This window comes from Hoplias malabaricus, chromosome X2, assembly GCF_029633855.1.
Source record: "Hoplias malabaricus isolate fHopMal1 chromosome X2, fHopMal1.hap1, whole genome shotgun sequence".
Taxonomy (NCBI): domain Eukaryota; kingdom Metazoa; phylum Chordata; class Actinopteri; order Characiformes; family Erythrinidae; genus Hoplias; species Hoplias malabaricus.
Genome location: NC_089819.1, coordinates 56470371 through 56496060, shown reverse-complemented (window position 1 = coordinate 56496060; position 25690 = coordinate 56470371). Strand labels below are relative to the sequence as shown.

Here is a 25690-nt window from a genome sequence, read left to right as displayed (position 1 = left end):
ACTGAAGAGGAAGAACATTTCAGAATGTGAAATCGAATTGTTTTATTAATGTTTTGGAAAATAATCTCTTTTTAGCGCCTCGCTGCAATTCACTCAGTCGCCGCTAGGGCCCTGCTTCTTAATACTGCTCTGTGTGTGTGGATCTAGTCACTGGCTCAATTTATTAACAACAACAACAACAACAATAATAACAATAATAACAATAATAACAATAATGATGATGATGATGATGTCTGAAGTTATCAGGATTGTGTTATTTGTAGCTCTTTGTGTCGTGTGTGCGGCCCCTTTAAGGAATGACGTCAGTGGGAGAGGAAACCGTTGGTGACGCAGAGAAAGAGAGAGAGACAGAGAGAGAGACAGAGAGAGAGATGAAGCGATGAAGAAGAAGGAGAGAAGATAATGATGAAGATGACGATTATTAACCGCTGTTTAAACACATTTAACCGCGCGGTTCTGCCGTTTCTCTGCCGCCGCCAAACTCCGGCCTTTAATCCTTCACTACACAACAACTACTACACACACTCAGGTAACTACACACACACACACACACACACACACCCGTCAAACTCCGGCCTTTAATCCCGCACTACACAACAACAACTCCTCATTCACTACACACTGTACACACTCCCCACCCTCTGTCCACTCTCTGTCCACTCTGTGAGACACTCCTCCCTCGTTGGTCCACCTTGTAGATGTAGAGTCAGAGACAGTAGCTCATCTGTCGCTGCACAGTGTGTGTCGCTCGTCCTCTAGTCCTTCATCAGTGACACAGGACGCTGTCGGCTGGATGTTTTTGGTCGGTGGACTGTTCTCGGTCCAGACACTGAGGGGTTTAAAACTCCAGCAGCACTGCTGTGTCTGATCCACTCTACACCAGCACAACACACACTAACACACCACCACCACGTCAGTGTCACTGTCACAGTGGGGGGGTGATGAAGTATGCAGAGCCACAGGAGTGACTGGAGTGGACAGTGGGTCTGAGAGAGTGGACGGTGGTGGTGGGGGGGTGTTAAATGCAGTGCCTGTGCTTTGCTGTCATTAACTCTGATATTAAAGCTGTGAGGAGCTTCTCTTCGGCCCTGGTGTCTGCTGCTGTGTGAATGGAGCCTGTTTCTCTGCTTCTGCTGCAGAGCTGTGAGTGTGGAGCCGACTGAGCGCTCCGTCTCATTATGTTGTCTCGTTCTCAAGGAACACTGTTGACCCGAAACGGAGAGAAGAGAGAAACTGTGGTGAGTTTCCCCCCAGATCTCAGTGACTCCAGAACCCTTTGATACATGTTTGTTTGTTATTTATTTACGGTGTGAAAAGAGTTAATGCGTCCAGTGTGTTTCCTGTGTAAAGTCAGACAGGTTTTATATCTTTCAGCATCACTTCTGAAGAGTTTGTGAAAGCTGTTTAATGTTGTTGTGTTTCAGGTTTGTGTCGAGGGGAACATTGCGAGCGGAAAGACGACATGTTTGGAGTATTTCAGCAAAATCGGCAACGTGGAGGTCAGACTCTGAATAAACAAAACACAAACAAACGGACTCACGAACGTGAAGCTCAGACCTTCAAATTTAAAGTTTAATTTTATTTCTATTTCAGTTTAGTGGGTGTCTTACTATATCTGTGCCCTCAGTCTGCAGTGTCTCACTGAAATAAACAAGGCCTTCCCTGAAAAAGACGTAGTGTGGACGGCAGCGTGTCACTCCAAACCCTGTAGATATCGTTCAGCATTAACAGTGCCTTCACAGATGTGACAGTCCCCCATGCTCTGTGCACTAACACCCCCCCCCCCCTCACACACACACACACACACACACACACCATCATGGACGCTGGCTTTGAACCGTGTGTTTATAACCAGCCCATGTCCCTCTCCTCTTTAGCGGAGGACGCAGGGTGTGATTGGGTCAAACACACTCTCCTCCGTGCGTCTGAAAGGAGCCGAGGCCCAGAGAAGACCGCGGCGTTTCTGGATCCTCTTTATTCTTTGAGTGACAGATTTAAAGCGAGGAACTGTGTTCACAGGCAGTGGGTGTGGAGTGGTCTCCTCTACAGAATCCTGCGTGCTTTCACTGCAGCGCTGTCTGAGGGCTCGAAGGTCATGGTCACCCCGTTTTAGTTTTGGATTCACACTGTTTTATTTTATACAAACTTTAAAACTGTTATGTGCCGTAAGAGATGCCCTTATTGTGTTCATTCCTCTCTGAGAAGCTCTTTCTAAACCCAGGGTGACGTTGTCCTCTGTGAGACGTTCCACCAGAGGTTTTCTAAGCGTTAGACACATTTACCACATTTTGTTGCTCATTTCCCACCTTTATTTGGAGCGTGTTGCAGCCGACGAATAAAAAACAGGCAAATAGTTTTAGACGATATTGTTTCCTCGTGATTTTCAGGTAAACGCCGTCTTTAAATGATTTACATATTTTTAATTTACATTTTACACAGTTTCCCCAAACGTTTTGTCACTAAATAAATAAATAAATAAATACGGCTTATTGATTGTCGTCGTATCGCCATGACAGTGTGTTTGTGTGTGTGGTGTTTACTGTGTTTACATCCGTGTGTAAATACATCCCTGTCATTGTCCAAACAACACTCCTCTACACACAACACACACCCTGCTGTAAGAGCTGTGAAATGTAGGAGCCGCTTGTGATCGTTTGTGGACTTTTAAAGTTCTGTAGCGCGTCCCGAGGGAAGAGAGAGAGACTGAGAATAATCGGCCGGTTCTGGACTCTTGCAGGTGCTGACGGAGCCTGTGGAGAAATGGAGGAACGTTCAGGGACACAATCCACTGGTAAAGACTGATTCTTCTGAATGATTTATATCCGTTTGATTTGTTGCTGTGTCGCAGCCCCTCACTGTGAAATACATCGTTATTCAGTGTGACATCAGCTTGAGTGTAGTCCATATCTCTACTGTTTCTCTCTGAGATGTTTATAAGTCTGTTATAAGATTATTCATGTTTTTATAAAGTGAAAAGAATCTCGGTAGAAAATAATCTCTGAAATATTTGTCTTTTTTTCCCGAAGGCCTTGATGTATCAGGATCCAGAGCGATGGGGCCTCACTCTGCAGACGTACGTACAGCTGACCATGCTGGACCGGCACCTGTCCGCTACAGTAAGAACGGTTCTATCAGGGCTCTCAGTGTGGGATTCAGGAACAACGAAGAATAGTGGTGCTTTTCCACTGCATGGGATCGGCTCGACTTGCTTTTCCACTCCCACAGCTCCCTGAGAAACGGAGCCGGTGTCGTCTCAAACCCGTCTCGAACTGGAACCGTGGGCTTTAAAAACCACAACAACACAGAGGTAGTGTCAGGCGCTGTTTACTCTGTGTGTGGCGTGTTGTTGTTGTTGTTGGTGTTTAGACTGAACACGGCTCCGCCCCCAGTTCATCTTTCTCTGGAGATTTTCCTCAGCCACCGACCCAAGGAGCATCTGATCCTCTTCAGAAACCCCTCGGGGGAACGTTACGAGCTGCTGCTGAGAGTCGGATAAAAACTAATGTGAACGCTGCTGTAACTTCAGAGATTTTACAAGCGCTGAGTTTGTGCTGGAGCTCTGTGTTTCCTGGTGATTGACAGGTCTCTGGCCAATCAGAGCTCTGCAGGGTTTACACCTCACAGTCAGGTGGAACCATAAGAGAACAGCGACTAAACAAGAACCCGGTTCCAGGAGCAGGACCAGATGTGGACAGTGGGAAAGAGGAAGAGTCGGTTCCATGCTGTGACAGAAACACCACAGTAAAGGCCACAAAGACATTATTGTGTATTAACAGTAAATCCTGGTACAGTGTGTATAGTGTGATGGTGTGTATAGTGTGATGGTGTGTGTATGGTGTGTATAGTGTGTGTATAGTGTGATGGTGTGTGTATGGTGTGTATAGTGTGTGTATAGTGTGATGGTGTGTGTATGGTGTGTATAGTGTGATGGTGTGTGTATGGTGTGTATAGTGTGATGGTGTGTATAGTGTGATGGTGTTTATAGTGTGATGGTGTGTATAGTGTGATGGTGTGTGTATGGTGTGTATAGTATGGTGTGTATAGTGTGATGTGTGTATGGTGTGTATAGTGTGTGTATAGTGTGATGGTGTGTGTATGGTGTGTATAGTATGGTGTGTACAGTGTGTATGGTGTGTATAGTGTGTGTATAGTGTGATGGTGTGTGTATGGTGTGTATAGTGTGATGGTGTGTATAGTGTGATGGTGTTTATAGTGTGATGGTGTGTATAGTGTGTGTATAGTGTGATGGTGTGTGTATGGTGTGTATAGTATGGTGTGTATAGTGTGTGTATAGTGTGATGGTGTGTGTATGGTGTGTATAGTGTGATGGTGTGTGTATGGTGTGTATAGTGTGATGGTGTGTATAGTGTGATGGTGTTTATAGTGTGATGGTGTGTATAGTGTGTGTATAGTGTGATGGTGTGTGTATGGTGTGTATAGTATGGTGTGTATAGTGTGATGGTGTGTATGGTGTGTATAGTGTGTGTATAGTGTGATGGTGTGTGTATGGTGTGTATAGTATGGTGTGTATGGTGTGTGTATGGTGTGTATAGTATGGTGTGTACAGTGTGTATGGTGTGTATAGTGTGTGTATAGTGTGATGGTGTGTGTATGGTGTGTATAGTGTGATGGTGTGTATAGTGTGTGTATAGTGTGATGGTGTGTGTATGGTGTGTATAGTGTGATGGTGTGTATAGTGTGATGGTGTTTATATTGTGATAGTGTGTATAGTGTGTGTATAGTGTGATGGTGTGTGTATGGTGTGTATAGTATGGTGTGTATAGTGTGATGGTGTGTATAGTATGGTGTGTATAGTGTGATGGTGTGTATAGTGTGATGGTGTGTATGGTGTGTATAGTGTGTGTATAGTGTGATGGTGTGTGTATGGTGTGTATAGTATGGTGTGTATAGTGTGATGGTGTGTATGGTGTGTATAGTGTGATGGTGTGTGTATGGTGTGTATAGTGTGTGTATAGTGTGATGGTGTGTGCATGGTGTGTATAGTATGGTGTGTATGGTGTGTATGGTGTGTATAGTGTGATGGTGTGTATAGTGTGATGGTGTGTATGGTGTGTATAGTGTGTGTATAGTGTGATGGTGTGTGTATGGTGTGTATAGTATGGTGTGTACAGTGTGTATGGTGTGTATGGTGTGTATAGTGTGATGGTGTGTATGGTGTGTATAGTGTGATGGTGTGTATGGTGTGTACAGTGTGTATGGTGTGTATAGTGTGTGTATAGTGTGATGGTGTGTGTATGGTGTGTATAGTGTGATGGTGTGTATAGTGTGATGGTGTGTATGGTGTGTATAGTGTGTGTATAGTGTGATGGTGTGTGTATGGTGTGTATAGTATGGTGTGTACAGTGTGTATAGTGTGATGGTGTGTATGGTGTGTATAGTGTGATGGTGTGTATAGTGTGATGGTGTGTGTATGGTGTGTATAGTGTGTGTATAGTGTGATGGTGTGTGTATGGTGTGTATAGTATGGTGTGTACAGTGTGTATGGTGTGTATAGTGTGATGGTGTGTATAGTGTGATGGTGTGTATGGTGTGTATAGTGTGTGTATAGTGTGATGGTGTGTGTATGGTGTGTATAGTATGGTGTGTACAGTGTGTATGGTGTGTATGGTGTGTATAGTGTGATGGTGTGTATGGTGTGTACAGTGTGTATGGTGTGTATAGTGTGTGTATAGTGTGATGGTGTGTGTATGGTGTGTATAGTGTGATGGTGTGTATGGTGTGTATAGTGTGTGTATAGTGTGATGGTGTGTGTATGGTGTGTATAGTATGGTGTGTACAGTGTGTATGGTGTGTATAGTGTGATGGTGTGTATGGTGTGTATAGTGTGATGGTGTGTATAGTGTGATGGTGTGTGTATGGTGTGTATAGTGTGTGTATAGTGTGATGGTGTGTGTATGGTGTGTATAGTAAGGTGTGTATAGTGTGATGGTGTGTATAGTGTGTGTATAGTGTGTGTATAGTGTGATGGTGTGTGTATGGTGTGTATAGTGTGTATGGTGTGTATAGTGTGTATAGTGTGATGGTGTGTATGGTGTGTATAGTGTGTATGGTGTGTATAGTGTGTATAGTGTGATGGTGTGTATAGTGTGTGTATAGTGTGTGTATAGTGTGATGGTGTGTGTATAGTGTGATGGTGTGTGTATGGTGTGTATAGTGTGATGGTGTGTGTATGGTGTGTATAGTGTGATGGTGTGTGTATGGTGTGTATAGTGTGATGGTGTGTGTATAGTGTGATGGTGTGTGTATGGTGTGTATAGTGTGATGGTGTGTATAGTGTGTGTATAGTGTGATGGTGTGTGTATGGTGTGTATAGTGTGATGGTGTGTGTATAGTGTGATGGTGTGTGTATGGTGTGTATAGTGTGATGGTGTGTATAGTGTGTATAGTGTGATGGTGTGTGTATGGTGTGTATAGTGTGATGGTGTATATAGTGTGTGTATAGTGTGATGGTGTGTGTATGGTGTGTATAGTGTGATGGTGTGTGTATGGTGTGTATAGTGTGATGGTGTGTGTATAGTGTGATGGTGTGTGTATGGTGTGTATAGTGTGATGGTGTGTATAGTGTGTGTATAGTGTGATGGTGTGTGTATGGTGTGTATAGTGTGATGGTGTGTGTATAGTGTGATGGTGTGTGTATGGTGTGTATAGTGTGATGGTGTGTATAGTGTGTGTATAGTGTGATGGTGTGTGTATAGTGTGATGGTGTGTGTATGGTGTGTATAGTGTGATGGTGTGTATAGTGTGATGGTGTTTATAGTGTGATGGTGTGTATAGTGTGTGTATAGTGTGATGGTGTGTATAGTGTGATGGTGTGTGTATGGTGTGTATAGTGTGATGGTGTGTATAGTGTGTATAGTGTGATGGTGTGTGTATGGTGTGTATAGTGTGATGGTGTATATAGTGTGTGTATAGTGTGATGGTGTGTGTATGGTGTGTATAGTGTGATGGTGTGTATAGTGTGTATAGTGTGATGGTGTGTATAGTGTGTATAGTGTGATGGTGTGTATAGTGTGTATAGTGTGATGGTGTTTATAGTGTGTATAGTGTGTGTATAGTGTGATGGTGTGTGTATGGTGTGTACAGTGTGTATAGTGTGTGTATAGTGTGATGGTGTGTGTATGGTGTGTATAGTGTGATGGTGTTTATAGTGTATAGTGTGTGTATAGTATGGTGTGTATAGTGTGATGGTGTGTATGGTGTGTATAGTGTGTGTATAGTGTGATGGTGTGTGTATGGTGTGTACAGTGTGTATGGTGTGTATAGTGTGTGTATAGTGTGATGGTGTGTGTATGGTGTGTATAGTGTGATGGTGTGTGTATGGTGTGTATAGTGTGATGGTGTGTGTATGGTGTGTATAGTGTGTGTATAGTGTGATGGTGTGTGTATGGTGTGTATAGTATGGTGTGTACAGTGTGTATGGTGTGTATAGTGTGATGGTGTGTATAGTGTGATGGTGTGTATGGTGTGTATAGTGTGTGTATAGTGTGATGGTGTGTGTATGGTGTGTATAGTATGGTGTGTACAGTGTGTATGGTGTGTATGGTGTGTATAGTGTGATGGTGTGTATGGTGTGTACAGTGTGTATGGTGTGTATAGTGTGTGTATAGTGTGATGGTGTGTGTATGGTGTGTATAGTGTGATGGTGTGTATGGTGTGTATAGTGTGTGTATAGTGTGATGGTGTGTGTATGGTGTGTATAGTATGGTGTGTACAGTGTGTATGGTGTGTATAGTGTGATGGTGTGTATAGTGTGATGGTGTGTGTATGGTGTGTATAGTGTGTGTATAGTGTGATGGTGTGTGTATGGTGTGTATAGTAAGGTGTGTATAGTGTGATGGTGTGTATAGTGTGTGTATAGTGTGATGGTGTGTGTATGGTGTGTATAGTGTGATGGTGTGTGTATAGTGTGATGGTGTTTATAGTGTGTATAGTGTGTGTATAGTGTGATGGTGTGTGTATGGTGTGTACAGTGTGTATAGTGTGTGTATAGTGTGATGGTGTGTGTATGGTGTGTATAGTGTGATGGTGTTTATAGTGTATAGTGTGTGTATAGTATGGTGTGTATAGTGTGATGGTGTGTATGGTGTGTATAGTGTGTGTATAGTGTGATGGTGTGTGTATGGTGTGTACAGTGTGTATGGTGTGTATAGTGTGTGTATAGTGTGATGGTGTGTGTATGGTGTGTATAGTGTGATGGTGTGTGTATGGTGTGTATAGTGTGATGGTGTGTGTATGGTGTGTATAGTGTGTGTATAGTGTGATGGTGTGTGTATGGTGTGTATAGTATGGTGTGTACAGTGTGTATGGTGTGTATAGTGTGATGGTGTGTATAGTGTGATGGTGTGTATGGTGTGTATAGTGTGTGTATAGTGTGATGGTGTGTGTATGGTGTGTATAGTATGGTGTGTACAGTGTGTATGGTGTGTATGGTGTGTATAGTGTGATGGTGTGTATGGTGTGTACAGTGTGTATGGTGTGTATAGTGTGTGTATAGTGTGATGGTGTGTGTATGGTGTGTATAGTGTGATGGTGTGTATGGTGTGTATAGTGTGTGTATAGTGTGATGGTGTGTGTATGGTGTGTATAGTATGGTGTGTACAGTGTGTATGGTGTGTATAGTGTGATGGTGTGTATAGTGTGATGGTGTGTGTATGGTGTGTATAGTGTGTGTATAGTGTGATGGTGTGTGTATGGTGTGTATAGTAAGGTGTGTATAGTGTGATGGTGTGTATAGTGTGTGTATAGTGTGATGGTGTGTGTATGGTGTGTATAGTGTGTATGGTGTGTATAGTGTGTATAGTGTGATGGTGTGTATGGTGTGTATAGTGTGTATGGTGTGTATAGTGTGTATAGTGTGATGGTGTGTATAGTGTGTGTATAGTGTGTGTATAGTGTGATGGTGTGTGTATAGTGTGATGGTGTGTGTATGGTGTGTATAGTGTGATGGTGTATATAGTGTGTGTATAGTGTGATGGTGTGTGTATGGTGTGTATAGTGTGATGGTGTGTGTATGGTGTGTATAGTGTGATGGTGTGTGTATAGTGTGATGGTGTGTGTATGGTGTGTATAGTGTGATGGTGTGTATAGTGTGTGTATAGTGTGATGGTGTGTGTATGGTGTGTATAGTGTGATGGTGTGTGTATAGTGTGATGGTGTGTGTATGGTGTGTATAGTGTGATGGTGTGTATAGTGTGTATAGTGTGATGGTGTGTGTATGGTGTGTATAGTGTGATGGTGTATATAGTGTGTGTATAGTGTGATGGTGTGTGTATGGTGTGTATAGTGTGATGGTGTGTGTATGGTGTGTATAGTGTGATGGTGTGTGTATGGTGTGTATAGTGTGATGGTGTGTGTATAGTGTGATGGTGTGTGTATGGTGTGTATAGTGTGATGGTGTGTATAGTGTGTGTATAGTGTGATGGTGTGTGTATGGTGTGTATAGTGTGATGGTGTGTGTATAGTGTGATGGTGTGTGTATGGTGTGTATAGTGTGATGGTGTGTATAGTGTGTGTATAGTGTGATGGTGTTTATAGTGTGATGGTGTGTGTATAGTGTGTGTATAGTGTGATGGTGTGTATAGTGTGATGGTGTGTGTATGGTGTGTATAGTGTGATGGTGTGTATAGTGTGTATAGTGTGATGGTGTGTGTATGGTGTGTATAGTGTGATGGTGTATATAGTGTGTGTATAGTGTGATGGTGTGTGTATGGTGTGTATAGTGTGATGGTGTGTATAGTGTGTATAGTGTGATGGTGTGTGTATGGTGTGTATAGTGTGATGGTGTGTATAGTGTGTATAGTGTGATGGTGTTTATAGTGTGTATAGTGTGTGTATAGTGTGATGGTGTGTGTACAGTGTGTATAGTGTGTGTATAGTGTGATGGTGTGTGTATGGTGTGTATAGTGTGATGGTGTTTATAGTGTATAGTGTGTGTATAGTATGGTGTGCATAGTGTGATGGTGTGTATGGTGTGTATAGTGTGTGTATAGTGTGATGGTGTGTGTATGGTGTGTACAGTGTGTATGGTGTGTATAGTGTGTGTATAGTGTGATGGTGTGTGTATGGTGTGTATAGTGTGATGGTGTTTATAGTGTATAGTGTGTGTATAGTGTGATGGTGTGTGTATGGTGTGTACAGTGTGATGGTGTTTATAGTGTGTGTATGGTGTGTACAGTGTGATGGTGTTTATAGTGTAATGGTGTGTATAGTGTGTGTATGGTGTGTATAGTGTGATGGTGTTTATAGTGTAATGGTGTGTATGGTGTGTGTTGTTGGTGTAGTGTATGTACTGCACCTGTGTTTCACTGCTCTTTACACCTGTGGTAATGTGCTGAGACCGTAAACGTGATCTGATTTGATTTGATTTGATGTCGTACTGAGTTCAGCAGTGATTTATTTCCCATGTTCCTCTGCTGCAGTCGGCGCCCACGCGGATGATGGAAAGATCCATTTACAGCGCGAAGTACATATTTGTGGAGAATCTGTACAAAAGGTATTTACATCAATTTACAGAGTTTATTGCTCATGGATTTCAGCGTGTGTGTGTGTGTGTGTGTATATAATGTGTGTGTGTGTGTGTGTGTATATATATATATAATGTGTGTGTGTGTGTGTGTGTATGTATGTGTGTATATATATAATGTGTGTGTGTGTGTGTGTGTGTGTGTGATGGACAGTGGGAAGATGCCGGAGGTGGAGTTTGCCGTTCTGTCCGAGTGGTTTGAGTGGATCATTAAAAACATCAGCCTTCCTGTGGATCTCATTGGTGAGAAAACAAAAACACAACACAGAACAATGTCAAAATAAAAGTCCTCTCAGTTCTCGTATTAAGGGAATACATATATATTACTGAAAGAGGTGTGAATTCACAGTGTTCTCTCAGTGCAGCTCTGATTACAGTCACTGTGTCCAGCTGCACTTTACAAACCACTAAACACCGAAAAAGACTCGTCACGACACAGTCACAGCTTTTATTTTGTAGACCGTCGTAATTTAACACTGCAGCCACCAAACTATCTCCGCAGGAACTTAATTCAGTTTTAGTGGACGGTCACTGGGAGGGAGGAGAGCAGGCGTTCGGCTGTGGGTTTATTAATGTTTCTGTTAAAGGAAGACGCTCATGTGATTCTCTGTGGGGGGTGTTTTGCTCCAGTTTATCTCCAGACGTCTCCACAGACGTGTTACAATCGACTGAAGCAGCGCTGCAGAGAGGAGGAGAAGATTATTCCTGTGGTAAGACCCCTCTATAACTCACTAATCCTCACGGTTCAGATCAGGGTGTGTTTAGAGCTGTGTGAAGTAACGAACAGAAACTAACTGCGTTCTTTAAATAAGTAAAGGTCAGATATAAATCCTTCTGTTTCTGTCAGTTATAGCCTTTTTATACTGCATTTCTAGTTTATATCATTCATTCACTGATCAGTCAACACCTTTCCTCCTCTCAGCTCCACTGTCCGCTCCGCTCACTCACCTCCGTGAAGCTGGCCCCTCGTACGATGAGAAACGGAGTAAAAACCTGTCTGCGTTTGTGCTGGTACCGTTTCTGAAGAATTAGACATTTATCTTAGCACCTGTTACATCACTCAGCCCCTCATTAGTGGCCACATCGCTCCAGTCGTCTCATTCGTTAGTGCCTCGTTAGTGCTCTTTTAATTGGGTGATACGTTTATAAAAGTATTTTTAAACTTCCCCCATCAGCTTCCAACATGTTTTTGTCCAGTGTTTTTTTTTGTTGTCCGTAACTTCATGTGGATGTTTGGTGATTGATTACGCGACTGCTCCGTTTGCCACGTGACGGTGTGGATGAGAGAGACGGCGATGAGTTCTCTCTCAGGTCGTAAGGGTTCAGGAGAAAGCTAGGATTCACTGAGGAACATTTGATTCACTTTTCCCGTGGAATTGCTACTTATTTGGAATCAAACGTTCAGGTGGCGTTCACGGTTTTAATCAAAGACGTTTTTATCAGCTCTCGTTAACTGGTATTCTAACTTCTGAATCCTCACAGACAGTCTCCAGGAGCGGGGCTTAAACCTGGCCTGGGGTACGGTGACATCACGTATAGAGAGATTCCTATATCATTAAATAATTAAAAGAACACAAACATTGATTTTAACAGAACAAACGCAGCACTAACGAAGGACAGGTTTCTCATCGTATGAGGGGCCAGCTTCACGGAGGTCGGTCACTCTAGTTCTCCTCTTACACTCTGTAGACCATCTCTGTGCTCTGCATACTTTATTACCCCCCCTTTCCCCCTTTTCTTCATTGGTCAGGACCCTCTGAGTTTGTTTGATAAAGGTGAGATTTGGAGTTTGTTGCTGGTAACGCACTGCGCTGGGTGTAGAGTTGTGGCAAGTTTGATTAAGAAAATGTAATTCATAAATGACACAAAGACATTTAAGACTGCTGTAACTCATGGTGCTTTTCCACCGCACGGGTCCGGCTCCACACTCGGCTTGGCACGGCTCCACACTCGGCTCGGCTCGGCTCGGCTCCACATTCGGCTCGGCTCGGCTCCACATTTGGCTCGGCTCAGCTCAGCTCCACACTCGGCTCAGCTCAGCTCCACACTCGGCTCGGCTCGGCTCCACATTCGGCTCGGCTCAGCTCAGCTCCACACTCGGCTCGGCTTGGCTCCACACTTGGCTCGGCTCGGCTCAGCTCCACACTCGGCTTGGCTCGGCTCCACATTCGGCTCGGGTCAGCTCAGCTCCACACTCGGCTCGGCTCAGCTCCACACTCGGCTCGGCTCGGCTCCACACTTGGCTCGGCTCGGCTCCACACTCGGCTCGGCTCAGCTCCACACTCGGCTCGGCTCGTCTCGCTTAAGGCTTGTCTCTTTTCCACTGGCGGGGCTCCTCTGTGAAATGGAACCAGTGACGTCACAAACCCCGCCTCTAACAGGAATCACTGGCTTTTCAAAAACCACAGCAGCGTTAAAGTTAGGCGCTGTTTACTCGTGGTGTATCGCGTGTTGTTTGTTTGTTGTTGTTGTTGTTTGGACTGAACACGGCTCCGCCCCCTGTTCTCTCAGATCAGTTACTTGTTGCACATGCAGCTTTCACTGGACATTTTTGTCGGCCACTGACCCCAGGAGCTTTTAAACCTCTTCAAAACGCCTCGAGGTGAAGTTACGAGCTGCTGCTGTGAGTCCAATAAAAACAAATGTGAAAGCTGCTGTAACTTTAGAGATTTACGAGCGGCGGTTTGCGCTGGATTTGAATGAGCTCTGCATTTCCTGGTGATTGAAGGGTTTCCGGCCAATCAGAGCTCTGCAGGGTTTACACCTCACCATTTAGTACCTACTCGGCTTTAGTTCTTACTCGGTTCCAGGAGCAGGACCAGGTTTGACCGGTGGAAGAGAAAGAGTCGGTTCTGTGAAGTGGAAAAGCGCCAATAGTGTGAGGTACCTTTGATATTTCAGTCACTTAGATTCTTTGAATGTAGTGCTTTACTTTAAACACATGTGGATTAAACAGCTGTTTACTGCCTGTTCACGGCCTCCGCGCTCCACTACAGTCATTAACACCACGGCTGTGGGTCGAACGGACGTTAAATAGCACACGACGGTTTTCAAAGCAGATGAAGTAAAGAGGAGGAGGAGGAGGAGGAGCTTAACTGAGGGTCACTTTAAAGAAACCTTTCGGTTCTGCCTGGTTTTCCCCGTTCCTCAGGATTATCTGGCGTCGATCCACAATCTGTACGAGGACTGGCTGATCCACAAAACCCGGTTCACGCTTCCTGCTCCGGTTCTCGTGAGTCACACCACCCTCTGATCAGAGATCAGCTCTAACCTTTCACTACTTTAATCTGCACTGAAACAGTTTATTTTACTGAAGATTAACAGAATAATTACTTTATAAAGCACTGATTATAACAATAAACATTTAATAAACATTTAATAAACATTTCATTTAACGCCACGCCTCAGTTTTTTAAACAAATCATTATTTTACTGAATAACTTTATCATTAAAGAACGTCGCAGTGAGAATTGGTAAAATAACGATGTGTTTGATGAAGATTAGTGAGTCACTGCATTCATTCGAAATAAACATGACTTTGTTTTAATTTGAAGAAAAGGAGGTTGGAATGACTTTAAATTCAGGACAAGGACAGAAAACCCACCGACTCTGTGTTTATTTGTTTGTTGTTTATTTTCAGGTGATTCCAGCTGACGCTGATCTTCAGAAGATGCTTCGTCTGTACGAAGAAAACCGAGAGAGGATCCTAACGGCAGGGAAACGTCAGCTCAGACCTGAGGAGGAGGAGGAGGAGGAGGGCTAGACGTCTTATAAACGCTGTTAGAAAACCTTACCCTTCTCTTTCACTGCAACTGATTTACTGCTAAATGCTCTGAAACACTCCATTCATCCATTAATCTTCTGTAAAAATAACTGTAAACACTGACTTTCAGCTCGTCACGACTCTGAACTGACGTCTGAGGAAACACTGTGGGGTTTAAACTTTAAAAATCAGCTAAAAAACATTTAAAGTGTTGTTCTTTTTAATTCTGGAAGAACACAGTGGTTTATTAAGAAAAGCACATCATTAACAACCAGTAACAAGTGAAGAATGTAGAGCTTTGACCTGATTCTGTCCTCGTTGATGATTTCAGGGCAATAATTAATAACTGAATCAGTAACGACCTCAGACTCAAAGCCATTTTAAAATATTCAACAGAATAAAGGTAAAGGTGTAGTTTTCGCAGCGCATTCAAACTCCACCCACAAATGTTCTCGCGTAGTAACTGTTGCTAGGTTGGACAAGCTGACAGAGCACTTTTCAAAAACAGTCATTTATTTACCTTCGTTTGTTATAAATGTTTCTGCTGAAGTTGTTTATTTATTTGTTTCTGATTTGTTTCGAACTCGTTTTTAAACTGTTTTTTTTAAGTTGAATTTGGAATCATTCCGTGTTTAAATTATTTCTGTAAATTATTAAAGCAGTGGTTAATTTTACCACAAAACATCAGCCAATGTTTATAAAAAAAAGTGTTATATTTACATTTATTACAAATGAGATGAAGGACCGCTCGTGGGGAATTAACCAGTTCACGCCCACAGACGCTCCGCTGTAGCTACAGTCAGGCCACTAGGTGTCAGTGTTTGAGCAGTGGGAAAATGACAGACTGCTGCTTTAAACACTGTCAGGTTTCTGTAGGAGTTCAAACACAGAGCTGAATGTATGAGTCTTTTTTACACAGTTTGAGTTTCAGATGAAAATAAATGGTGTAAAAGGAACATAATCAATGACCTTCTTTGTTTTATTTTTTTAATAAACTGACATTTTTAAATTAGAATATTTCAATAAAACAGACTCCTTCTTTAAGTTTGACGTGAATCTGAAAATGTCCAACAGTGCAAACGTTGTCTTGATTTTTCAGAAAAAGGCACGAGCATCAAACAAAACCCAAACATGAGCTTCACCTGAGAAAAGAGAAAACGACTGTAAAAACACAAATAAAACAATAACAGAGGACCTCCTCGGATTCATCTGTTCATTAAACTCCAGCGGAGCTCTGACTCAGTGTCTGTTCGTCTTCATTTGTTTAATTCATTCATTCAGACAGATGGGAGTTTCCTGTTTAAACCGAGGACAGAGAAATGAGAGAGAAATGAAAAATATTCCAGCTTCGTTCCAGTGACTTTGCTGTGAATAAACGTACATTTACTGTAAACGTGGGAGTCAAGTCCAGGTCCACGTCCTCTGTCTCACAGTGCTCCCGCTTCCTGAAACACAGCCTACGTTTACGAGAAGAACGTGTCGCATCACCGTGAGTGACAGCTGCGAGAACATCGGGTCCTTCCTTCTGTTCATTCTCTGTTTTCACAAATAACAGATGAATACAAACTGAACACTGAAGTTTCTAACCACCGTCGGTTCATAAACTGTGTTTTTAATTAACACACGGCAGCCAATCAGAACAGTGCTCATTTACATAGCAGAGTCTTAAAGGCACAGTAAACCGGCTGCAGTCCTAAGAGGAGGAGGAGGGAAGGTGATCACAGAGGGGAGCTTTGACAGTCATCAGTCGTTAAAAATAAAGTTTAAAAGATTATAAAAGTATAAAAGAAGAGTGTAATACTGGCCCTTTAAAGCGCCACTGACAAAAAATGAATGTGAAAGAGTTAAAAGAGAAAAGTAAAGATGAACCGAGATGTGTCTGGAGCTTCCACTAAACACTGTTCAAAACCACTGATCAAACCCATTACTGAACTGTAGGGGTGTGGCCTGATATTCTAATGAGCTTATGTAAATCAAGGCAACAATCATTGTCTGTCACCCTTCTCCAGTTCTGGGCGACGGTGGGTCCGGAGTCTACCCGGAATTACTGGGCACAAAGTGGGAACACACACTGGTCCTTGAGTCCTTGAGAGGGCGACACACACACACTCACATGTTCACTTACTCACCCACACACACTCACTCACACGTTCACTCACACACATTCACTCACTCACACGTTCACACACACACTCACACGTTCACTCACACACATGTTCACACACACACACACATGTTCACTCACATGTTCACACACACTCACACGTTCTCACACACTCATGTTCACACACACACTCACACATTCTCACACACTCATGTTCACACACACACTCACACACACTCACACGTTCACACACACATTCACTCACTCACGTTCACTCACACACTCACACGTTCACACACACACTCACACGTTCACACACACATTCACATGTTCACACACATTCACATGTTCACACACACGTTCACATGTTCACACACACGTTCACTCACACACTCACACGTTCACACACACTCACACGTTCACACACATTCACATGTTCACTCACAAACAAGAACACCTCTGTAGGTCTGATTTCACCAAAATACACGCCACGTAAAACAAAGGAACCACATTAAATCACTGAACTTTGAATCCTCGGGTGTTTAAGGTGGAAGAACATCCCTTCTGCATAATTTAAGGTGGAATGTAAATGTAAATGGCAGAGTGTAAGTGGCAGAACATAACCGCCGCACCATTTCAGATGGAATGAAAAACTAGAATAAGAGGCTCAGGCACTAGACTGAAAAAGCCACAGTATTTAAGGTGGAACTGAGAGTTCTGTTAAAAGAGGCTTGAGGTGAATTTGTTATGAATCTTACGCCGTTAATTTCAGTTTTATTTTGGTGTCGGTGCATCTGTAGAAACATTGCTTCTTGTTCTTGTTCCGTGGGTCGTGGACTGTGAGCAGGTGCTGTTCCGGGAGTGGAACCTCAGAGCATGACGTACGTCTGCAGCAGCTCGTCCTCGGGCTGCTGGGTCGGGCTCCTGTTTTGCTGCAGGGTGCAGTTCTGCTCGCGGCTCGTGGGGGACACCGTCACCGCTTTATACTCGCCCCCACAGTTGGGGATGTAGAAGGAGTGCGGAGGCTCCTTGATCGTGTCGCTCTGGTGGAAGTGTGCGGTAGAACCGGAACAGGCTCGCGGAGACACGGGGCAGGTGTCCTCGCCCGTGAGGAAGTCCTGGCACTGAGACGTCTCCTCGACCGGGAACTTCAGAGACTCTTCCGCGCTGCAATCCTTCGTTTGGAGTTTCCGCATCTTCTCCGTGAGCTCCGTCACCAACCCGTCATCTGACAACGGCTCAGAACCGAACACCGGGCTCTTCAGCATGTTCCCAACCCGCAGAACCAGGGGCTGCCTTTCTCCTGAAGTCTGAGGCTCTGGAGACTGCACACAAACAGAGAGAGAAACCAGACTCTTAACCCTTCATTTTTAAATACCTCTCTCAGGGTGAATCCCATTCCTCGTCCTGATCCCCGCCCCTGGGTTTGTGCCCTTGCCCCTTGGAGGGGTGTAGAGCCTGATGTTTCATCAGAACACAGCAAAGCAACAACGGTTCTCCGTGGCCCCTGTCGGACCGAGGGGTGTCGAGCGCTGTCTAAGAATTTCCTCATGTTCTGACTCTGGACCTTTCAGAACTGGGCCTGACCCGTGTTAGAACCCTGGGCTTCATCTTCAACACTCACCTTCAGTAGCGGCTCCAAACTACGGAACAACCTTCTGATTTTTATAAAGGAATCAGCCACAGAAGATATTTTTAAATATAAATTTAAAAACGTACTTATTCTCGCTGACCTTTGAGTCATGACTTTTATGTCGTTAGCTGTCGGTTTTGTTCGTGGTCTTCTCTGATTTTGTCAGGATCTGATCTATTTTATTTCTTGTGTTTTTAAGTGTTTTTATATAAAACAAATAAAGAAAATCCACATTTCTAAAAAAAAACAAAAACAAACCACATTTAACAAAAACAACTGAACAACTGTCTGTCCACAGATTTCTGGTATTATTCACATTTCGTTAAATTATATTTAAAAATAAGTTTATCTTTCAGTATTTTGCTGAGAGAGAAATTGAAAAAAGCTAGAATTGTATTGGCTAACAGGCTAGCATGCTAACTCACAAAAATGAAATTACTATTCTCTCAAAACTATTAAACGGTGTTTGTACTGTGATCAGTGGTGTGTACTAAACGTAGGCAGATGTTTTATTTCAGAGTCAGATTGTAAATTAGATGAGCCAAGACCTGTTTAATCCCCTACCATTAGCTTTAGCATTAGCTTTAGCTGTGTTTACAGTGTGAGGAACAGTCACAGGTTTAGTTTAGTTTTTAAGTGTTTTTCTCCATTTCTTTGTATGTTTGTTTTAAAGTGTGTGGTGTTATAATTTTATTCAGAACTTTGGTCGTCACTCGATGTCTTTTAAATGTGCTGTAGAAATAAAGCTGACTCTTCAGCGGCGCTCTGCTGTGTGTCTGCAGCGTTATCTGTTTTTCTGGACTTTAACGTTAAGTTTAGGGCATCATTCTTTCAAAAGCTTTCCACAATCATTTTCATCACCCCCTCTTCACTCCCTGTGGAATTTTGAGAACTTTTTGTTTAAAAACTTCCAGTTCCATCTTAAATTACACTGGAGCCACCGGTGCTAGAAAGCAATTGCTTCTCCATTTAAGGTGGAACTGGAAATTGGTGAATAGGGCTGAGTGGTAGTGCTACATGGGGAAATGGGACTCAGCCTCACACTGATGTACTACCCCTGTTTATTTATCCCAGTACATAGATTTATACAGATTTACACTGACTCTTCTGTGTGGTGTAAAGACTCAGGGATAAACTCACACAGAAATAATGAATAACCACTTTCAGAAATACTGTTGGTTAACAGTGGACTAAGGGCACCTTTAAAAGGCGAAGTCCTACCTGTAGCGGCTCTGGGACTTTTCTGAGAGCGGAGGGAGACTGGCTGTGTAAAGCGATGGACGGTGGCCCACTCAGGTCAGCGTTCACCGTGTGAAGTTGAGCCGACGGAGGCTCTTTGCTCTTCATCTGGTCTTTAACGTTCGGAGATGGAGCTGAGGTTTGAGAGTTTTTGAAAATGGGCTTGAGGCGGAATGCCAGATCTGGGTAATTCTCCCTCATCTCGCGGATGTCGTCACTCTCCTCCCGAGAAAGGGAGTTCTTCTTGGGTTCCCTGCTTTTCTGGAGATCCAGATTTGAGGATTTGAGGCTTTTAGGGATCGGCTGGTCTTCTGTTGGAGCTGGATTTGGCTCTGAATCATATTTAAGCTGTTTATTCTCTTCCAGAACCTCCTCCTTCAAATCAGTACCTTCCCCCTGACATTCCTCCTCCGGAACGTTCCCAGAAAAGCCTGGGATATTAGGAGAGGCAGATCTTTTGTGGATTATTTCCAAACATTCAGTCAGAGATTTCTGCTCCATTTCCTCCAGAAGGTCCTGGCACTCCAGCCGCGCGAGAAACAGCTCGAAGCCCATCCTTTGCACCGTGTCTGGATCCGGACTTTGCTCCAGGATAAACTCAGAGTCCGTCTCCAGGCTGTAGCCGATTCTCTGAAGGATTTTCCGGGTGGTTTGTGCTGGGAGCCCGGGTTTGATGTAGTACACAAAAAGGCCAGAGAATTTCTGAAATAATAAAAAAAACAATAACCGAAGACAAGCCATGACCAGAGATAAAAACAGGGTCAGAACCGTCCTGGGACACACCTCACAAACCAAACACATTCATATTCTCATCTGTGGGTTCTTCACTTGTTTCTCTTTTATGAGATTTCACGTGCTCTGTTCCCTAATGTTTTATTCTTTTTACTTCTATGTTTATTATTTGCAAATGAAATGTTTGTAGTTCCTATATAACAATATATTCATATTTTTTATTTATTATAAGAAGATATTTATTATAGTTTCTATAATGGTTCAGTGTGTTATACTTCGTCATTAATATGATACACAAAGAAATTCCTAAAAGCTTCTTAAAATGTAGTTAATTAAAATAAATAAACTCCACATTAAACACATTAAACATAAACTGAACAACTGTCTGTCCACAGATTTCTGGTATTATTTACATTTTGTTAAATTATATTTAAAAATAAGTTTATCTTTCAGTATTTTGCTGAGCGAGAAATTGAAAAAAAGCTAGAATTGTATTGGCTAACAGGCTAGCATGCTAACTCAAAAATAAAATTACTATTCTCTCAAAACTATTAAATAGTGTTTGTACTGTGATCAGTGGTGTGTACTAAACGTAGGCAGATGTTTTATCTCAGAGTCAGATTGTAAATTAGATGAGCCAAGACCTGTTTAATCCCCTACCATTAGCTTTAGCATTAGCTTTAGCCGTGTTTACAGTGTGAGGAACAGTCACAGGTTTAGTTTCATTTCTGTAAAAGAAACCGACTTTGAACTACAGGAATGACACTTTGTCTGACTTCAGATATTTTTATTATTAAAATATTATTATTATTAACGTATTTAATACATGTTAATAATCTTTACTGCAGTTTGTTCAGTTCCTGGTTCCTCCTCAACTCTAACTCTCATTAAAACCTGAATTAGCTGCTGAAGCTAGTTCTTTTTGTTATTATTTGATAAAGTATTTAAATATTGAGCATTATAACTTGTTTGAATGTGTCCAAAAAACAAAAAACAAAATTAAACACATTTGTCTAAATCCCACCACTGAATAAACTTTTGAATTGCATCAGATTTGGGCCCAAAACAAATATTAATAAATAATTCATAAACAGTGCACTGATCAGTGCTGTTATTGTTATTGAAGTATTAAAACTATTAAAACGACTGTTCTCTCAGCTCCACTGTCCACTCTCTGTGTCTCTGTAGATCTACACTAACACACTGTACTCCATCTGTTGCTCTGCATACTTTATCACACCCTCTTCCCCTCTGTCTCTCAGCGCTCAGGACCCCCACAGAGCAGGTGTGATGTGGTGGTGGATCATTCTCAGCGCTGCAGTGACACTGACGTGGTGGTGGTGTGTTAGTGTGTGTTGTGCTGGTGTAGAGTGGATCAGACACAGCAGTGCTGCTGGAGTTTTTAAACCCCTCAGTGTCTGGACTGAGAACAGTCCACCGACCAAAAACATCCAGCCGACAGCGTCCTGTGTCACTGATGAAGGACTAGAGGATGATAAAGTTACTGTAGTATGTCCCTGGGGAATGTTCCCTCTTTGATTCTGCGGGGGTTCCCTTAAGTGCATCTCTTCAATACTTTGAATTAGGGAACGTAACTCTACCATATTCTACATTAACAGCTCCAGGACTGGATCTGAATATTCTGGGAACCCAACTCCAACAACAGTGTACACGTCTAACATAAACATTTAGAGTAGAATTATTAAAAATTACTCATTCATTTGCTGAGACCCGCCCCCCACTCTTTTATTGTGTTCTTTTATTCTCCACAGTTGTATAATGAAAGACACTACAATGTCTCTACCTTTAAAGATACACTACACTGTTTGTACCTTTAAAGATACACTACACTGTCTCTACCTTTAAAGATACACTACACTGTCTGTACCTTTAAAGATACACTACACTGTATGTACCTTTAAAGATACACTACACTGTATGTACCTTTAAAGATACACTACACTGTCTGTACCTTTAAAGATACACTACACTGTCTGTACCTTTAAAGACACACTACACTGTCTGTACCTTTAAAGATACACTACACTGTCTGTGCCTTTAAAGATACACTACACTGTCTGTGCCTTTAAAGACACACTACACTGTCTGTACCTTTAAAGACACACTACACTGTCTGTACCTTTAAAGATACACTACACTGTCTGTGCCTTTAAAGACACACTACACTGCTGTACCTTTAAAGATACACTACACTGCTGTACCTTTAAAGATACACTACACTGTCTCTACCTTTAAAGATACACTACACTGTCTCTACCTTTAAAGATACACTACACTGCTGTACCTTTAAAGATACACTACACTGTCTCTACCTTTAAAGATACACTACACTGCTGTACCTTTAAAGATACACTACACTGTCTGTACCTTTAAAGATACACTACACTGTCTGTACCTTTAAAGATACACTACACTGCTGTACCTTTAAAGATACACTACACTGTCTCTACCTTTAAAGATACACTACACTGTCTGTACCTTTAAAGATACACTACACTGTCTGTAGCTTTAAAGATACACTACAGTGTTTGTAGCTTTAAAGATACACTACACTGCTGTACCTTTAAAGATACACTACAGTGTTTGTAGCTTTAAAGATACACTACAGTGTTTGCAGCTTTAAAGATACACTACACTGTTTGCAGCTTTAAAGATACACTACACTGTTTGTAGCTTTAAAGATACACTACACTGTTTGTAGCTTTAAATATACACTACACTGTTTGTAGCTTTAAAGATACACTACACTGCTGTACCTTTAAAGATACACTACAGTGTTTGTAGCTTTAAAGATACACTACACTGTTTGCAGCTTTAAAGATACACTACACTGTTTGCAGCTTTAAAGATACACTACACTGTTTGTAGCTTTAAAGATACACTACACTGTTTGTAGCTTTAAATATACACTACACTGTACCTTTAAAGATACACTACAGTGTTTGTAGCTTTAAAGATACACTACAGTGTTTGTAGCTTTAAAGATACACTACAGTGTTTGTAGCTTTAAAGATACACTACACTGTTTGCAGCTTTAAAGATACACTACACTGTTTGCAGCTTTAAAGATACACTACACTGTCTGTAGCTTTAAAGATACACTACACTGTCTGTAGCTTCAAAGATACACTACACTGTCTGTAGCTTCAAAGATACACTACACTGTCTGTAGCTTTAAAGATACACTACAGTGTTTGTACCTTTAAAGATACACTACAGTGTTTGTAGCTTTAAAGATACACTACAGTGTTTGTAGCTTTAAAGATACACTACAGTGTTTGTACCTTTAAAGATACACTACATTGTTTGTACCTTTAAAGATACACTACATTGTTTGTACCTTTAAAGATACACTACACTGTACCTTTAAAGATACACTACACTGTTTGTATCTTTAAAAGTTACACTACACTGTCTGTACCTTTAAAGATACACTACACTGTTTGTATCTTTAAAAGTTACACTACACTGTCTGTACCTTTAAAGATACACTACACTGTTTGTAGCTTCAAAGACACACTACACTGTTTGTACCTTTAAAGATACACTACACTGTTTGTAGCTTCAAAGATACACTACACTGTCTGTAGCTTTAAAGATACACTACAGTGTTTGTAGCTTTAAAGATACACTACAGTGTTTGTAGCTTTAAAGATACACTACAGTGTTTGTAGCTTTAAAGATACACTACATTGTTTGTACCTTTAAAGATACACTACACTGTACCTTTAAAGATACACTACACTGTCTGTACCTTTAAAGATACACTACACTGTTTGTACCTTTAAAGATACACTACACTGTTTGTACCTTTAAAGATACACTACACTGTTTGTACCTTTAAAGATACACTACACTGTTTGTACCTTTAAAGATACACTACACTGTCTGTACCTTTAAAGATACACTACACTGTTCGTAGCTTCAGTGACAGTAATGTTCCTGTACTGTTCCTTTAATCTGAGAGTGTGTCTGCTGATGTGTATTTTAATAAAATTAAGAGGGAAGCTGTAAACTGAGCTCACCTTCAGAGTCCGTATCTCCTTCCTCCAGGGGAAAAGGAAGAGGTTTATACAGATCAACTCCAGCAGCTCTGAGGCTCTGAGGAAGAGAGGGAGACCACTGAGTTCATGAGGAAAAGGAGAGTGAGGAGGAGACTGAGGATGAGGACAAGCTCCTGTCTGAAGGCACTGGAGCACTGTGGGGTAAAAGGGCAGCAGAGTGAAGCTGTTTTCTGCCCCTTCTCTCTGTAAAAGCCCCCGAGCTTCTGCCTCCAGCCTCCTGTCCACTGCACACATGCCCCCGGTCCACTCCGAGGTGTAGAAGTTTAAATAAGAGCTGAGGACCTCTGAGAAAGAAGCTGGAGCCTGGTCCTCAGCTCTGAAGGCCATAGCAGAGGTCACAGAGGTCAAACCCGAGAGAAGAGCCTTCATGAGCTGAATTAAAGAGCTCAAGGAAGAGCAGCTGGAGCCTCGGCCTTGAGTCTCTCCACCATCCGGAACAGAAGAGAAACTGAAACAGGAGCAGGTTCCTGATGCTCTGCTTTGAGCTGCTGAGGATCGTTCTGAGGCTGTTGCTCTGCTGAAGTTGTTGGGGCAGTTAGGGCACTTCACTTTGCCCCTAGTCCAGGTTTAAAACCAAATCCAGCTGCTGTGAACGCTCCTTATCTCACCAAACCCTCACAGAGCCGCGATGTGTTTCCTGTGTCGATTGAACAGCCCTCAGACCAAACACTGACATCTACAGGGGGAGGATCCACGGGTTTTTCTCTCCCTCGCACTGACATTTATCGGCCACCAGATGGCGCCAAAGAACGACCTTTATTAATAACGCGGAACTACGGCGTTTGGTGGATATACGAAACAACAATGGATTTAAAGGGGCCAATATTTGTGTAATTAAATATATATAGCGTAATTACCCCAACTTCTGGCCACTTTCATTACAATATTGGAAATCTTAGCTAACTCAAATCAACATTTTTCAGGAGTCAAATGTGTGTAGATTAATGTCCAAGACTTGCTTGATTTTTAAAGAAAATGTGTTTTTAGATAAAAACGCTTTTGTTTAAGTAGGTGCTAATACTGCTAAGATTATTAGCGCCCCCTAACTTCGGCCACCTCCCCTGCTTGTGACAGTCAAACGAGACCGTTACTACCACATTCAGTGGTTTTGAGAGGTTCACAATGAGATTACGTTTGTCCTGTGTTGGTATCCGTACTCTACATGTAAGGGTTAAAATGGCGGTAGATTTTCCCCTCAGAGAAAAGGAAGCTAACCGCTAAGATAACTTTTACACTGAGGGAAATATCTGTCGCGAAATGGAAATGTGTTGTGTTCCACATGCAGTTTTTCACACAAAGAATTACAACACTGTTAGAGACACTTAAATATTGTTTAGATGTGTGATTTCTTGCAAGACTGATGTTTAAATGCCCTACTGAGGATGGAACTTATGTTTTATTGTTTTATCCACTGCGACTGGTGAAGAGAGAGAGCAGAATTGCACCATATACAGCAGTGGCCGGAATTAGGGGACGGCCCGAAATAGGAGGAATACTGATATATATTCACAAATATATCACAGTATAAAAAAAACACACGTTTATATTTATGAAAATAAACGGCCTCAAAATAAAATACTTCAGAAGATTT

General features: G+C 42.2%; 2 protein-coding genes across 3 annotated transcripts; one reads left to right on the top strand and one right to left on the bottom strand.

Moving 5' to 3' along the window:
* The first annotated feature begins 338 nt into the window (after positions 1 to 338).
* On the top strand, positions 339 to 15205 carry tk2 (thymidine kinase 2). 2 transcript variants are annotated; one of them, XM_066654151.1, is made up of 10 exons: positions 339 to 529; positions 1198 to 1238; positions 1425 to 1499; positions 2738 to 2791; positions 3027 to 3116; positions 10440 to 10513; positions 10698 to 10786; positions 11174 to 11253; positions 13695 to 13775; positions 14184 to 15205. In XM_066654151.1, exons 1-10 carry the CDS (start codon positions 403 to 405, stop codon positions 14304 to 14306), a joined length of 834 nt encoding a protein of 277 aa, XP_066510248.1. In that variant the 5' UTR covers positions 339 to 402; the 3' UTR covers positions 14307 to 15205. The 2 variants fall into 2 exon arrangements, with proteins under 2 accessions (XP_066510248.1, XP_066510249.1); XM_066654152.1 differs by having other exon boundaries at positions 1140 to 1238.
* A 104-nt stretch (positions 15206 to 15309) lies between these two features.
* Positions 15310 to 24745, bottom strand: LOC136676216 (spermatogenesis-associated protein 2-like protein). Its single transcript, XM_066653065.1, has 3 exons — positions 24061 to 24745; positions 19265 to 19984; positions 15310 to 17735 (listed from the first exon to the last, which is right to left on the bottom strand). Exons 1-3 carry the CDS (start codon positions 24466 to 24468, stop codon positions 17280 to 17282), a joined length of 1584 nt encoding a protein of 527 aa, XP_066509162.1. The 5' UTR covers positions 24469 to 24745; the 3' UTR covers positions 15310 to 17279.
* Between the last annotated feature and the right edge of the window lie 945 nt (positions 24746 to 25690).

Coding starts and splice junctions, on each gene's coding strand:
- tk2 (XM_066654151.1), top strand. CDS start 403: ATGATGAAGATGACGATTATTAACCGCTGTTTAAACACATTTAACCGC. Junction 10,787..11,173: donor CCTTCCTGTGGATCTCATTG/GTGAGAAAACAA, acceptor GTTTTGCTCCAG/TTTATCTCCAGACGTCTCCA. Junction 11,254..13,694: donor AGGAGAAGATTATTCCTGTG/GTAAGACCCCTC, acceptor CCCGTTCCTCAG/GATTATCTGGCGTCGATCCA.
- LOC136676216 (XM_066653065.1), bottom strand. CDS start 24,468: ATGAAGGCTCTTCTCTCGGGTTTGACCTCTGTGACCTCTGCTATGGCC. Junction 19,985..24,060: donor AGGAGATACGGACTCTGAAG/GTGAGCTCAGTT, acceptor TTATTATTTCAG/AAATTCTCTGGCCTTTTTGT. Junction 17,736..19,264: donor AAGTCCCAGAGCCGCTACAG/GTAGGACTTCGC, acceptor GTTTGTGTGCAG/TCTCCAGAGCCTCAGACTTC.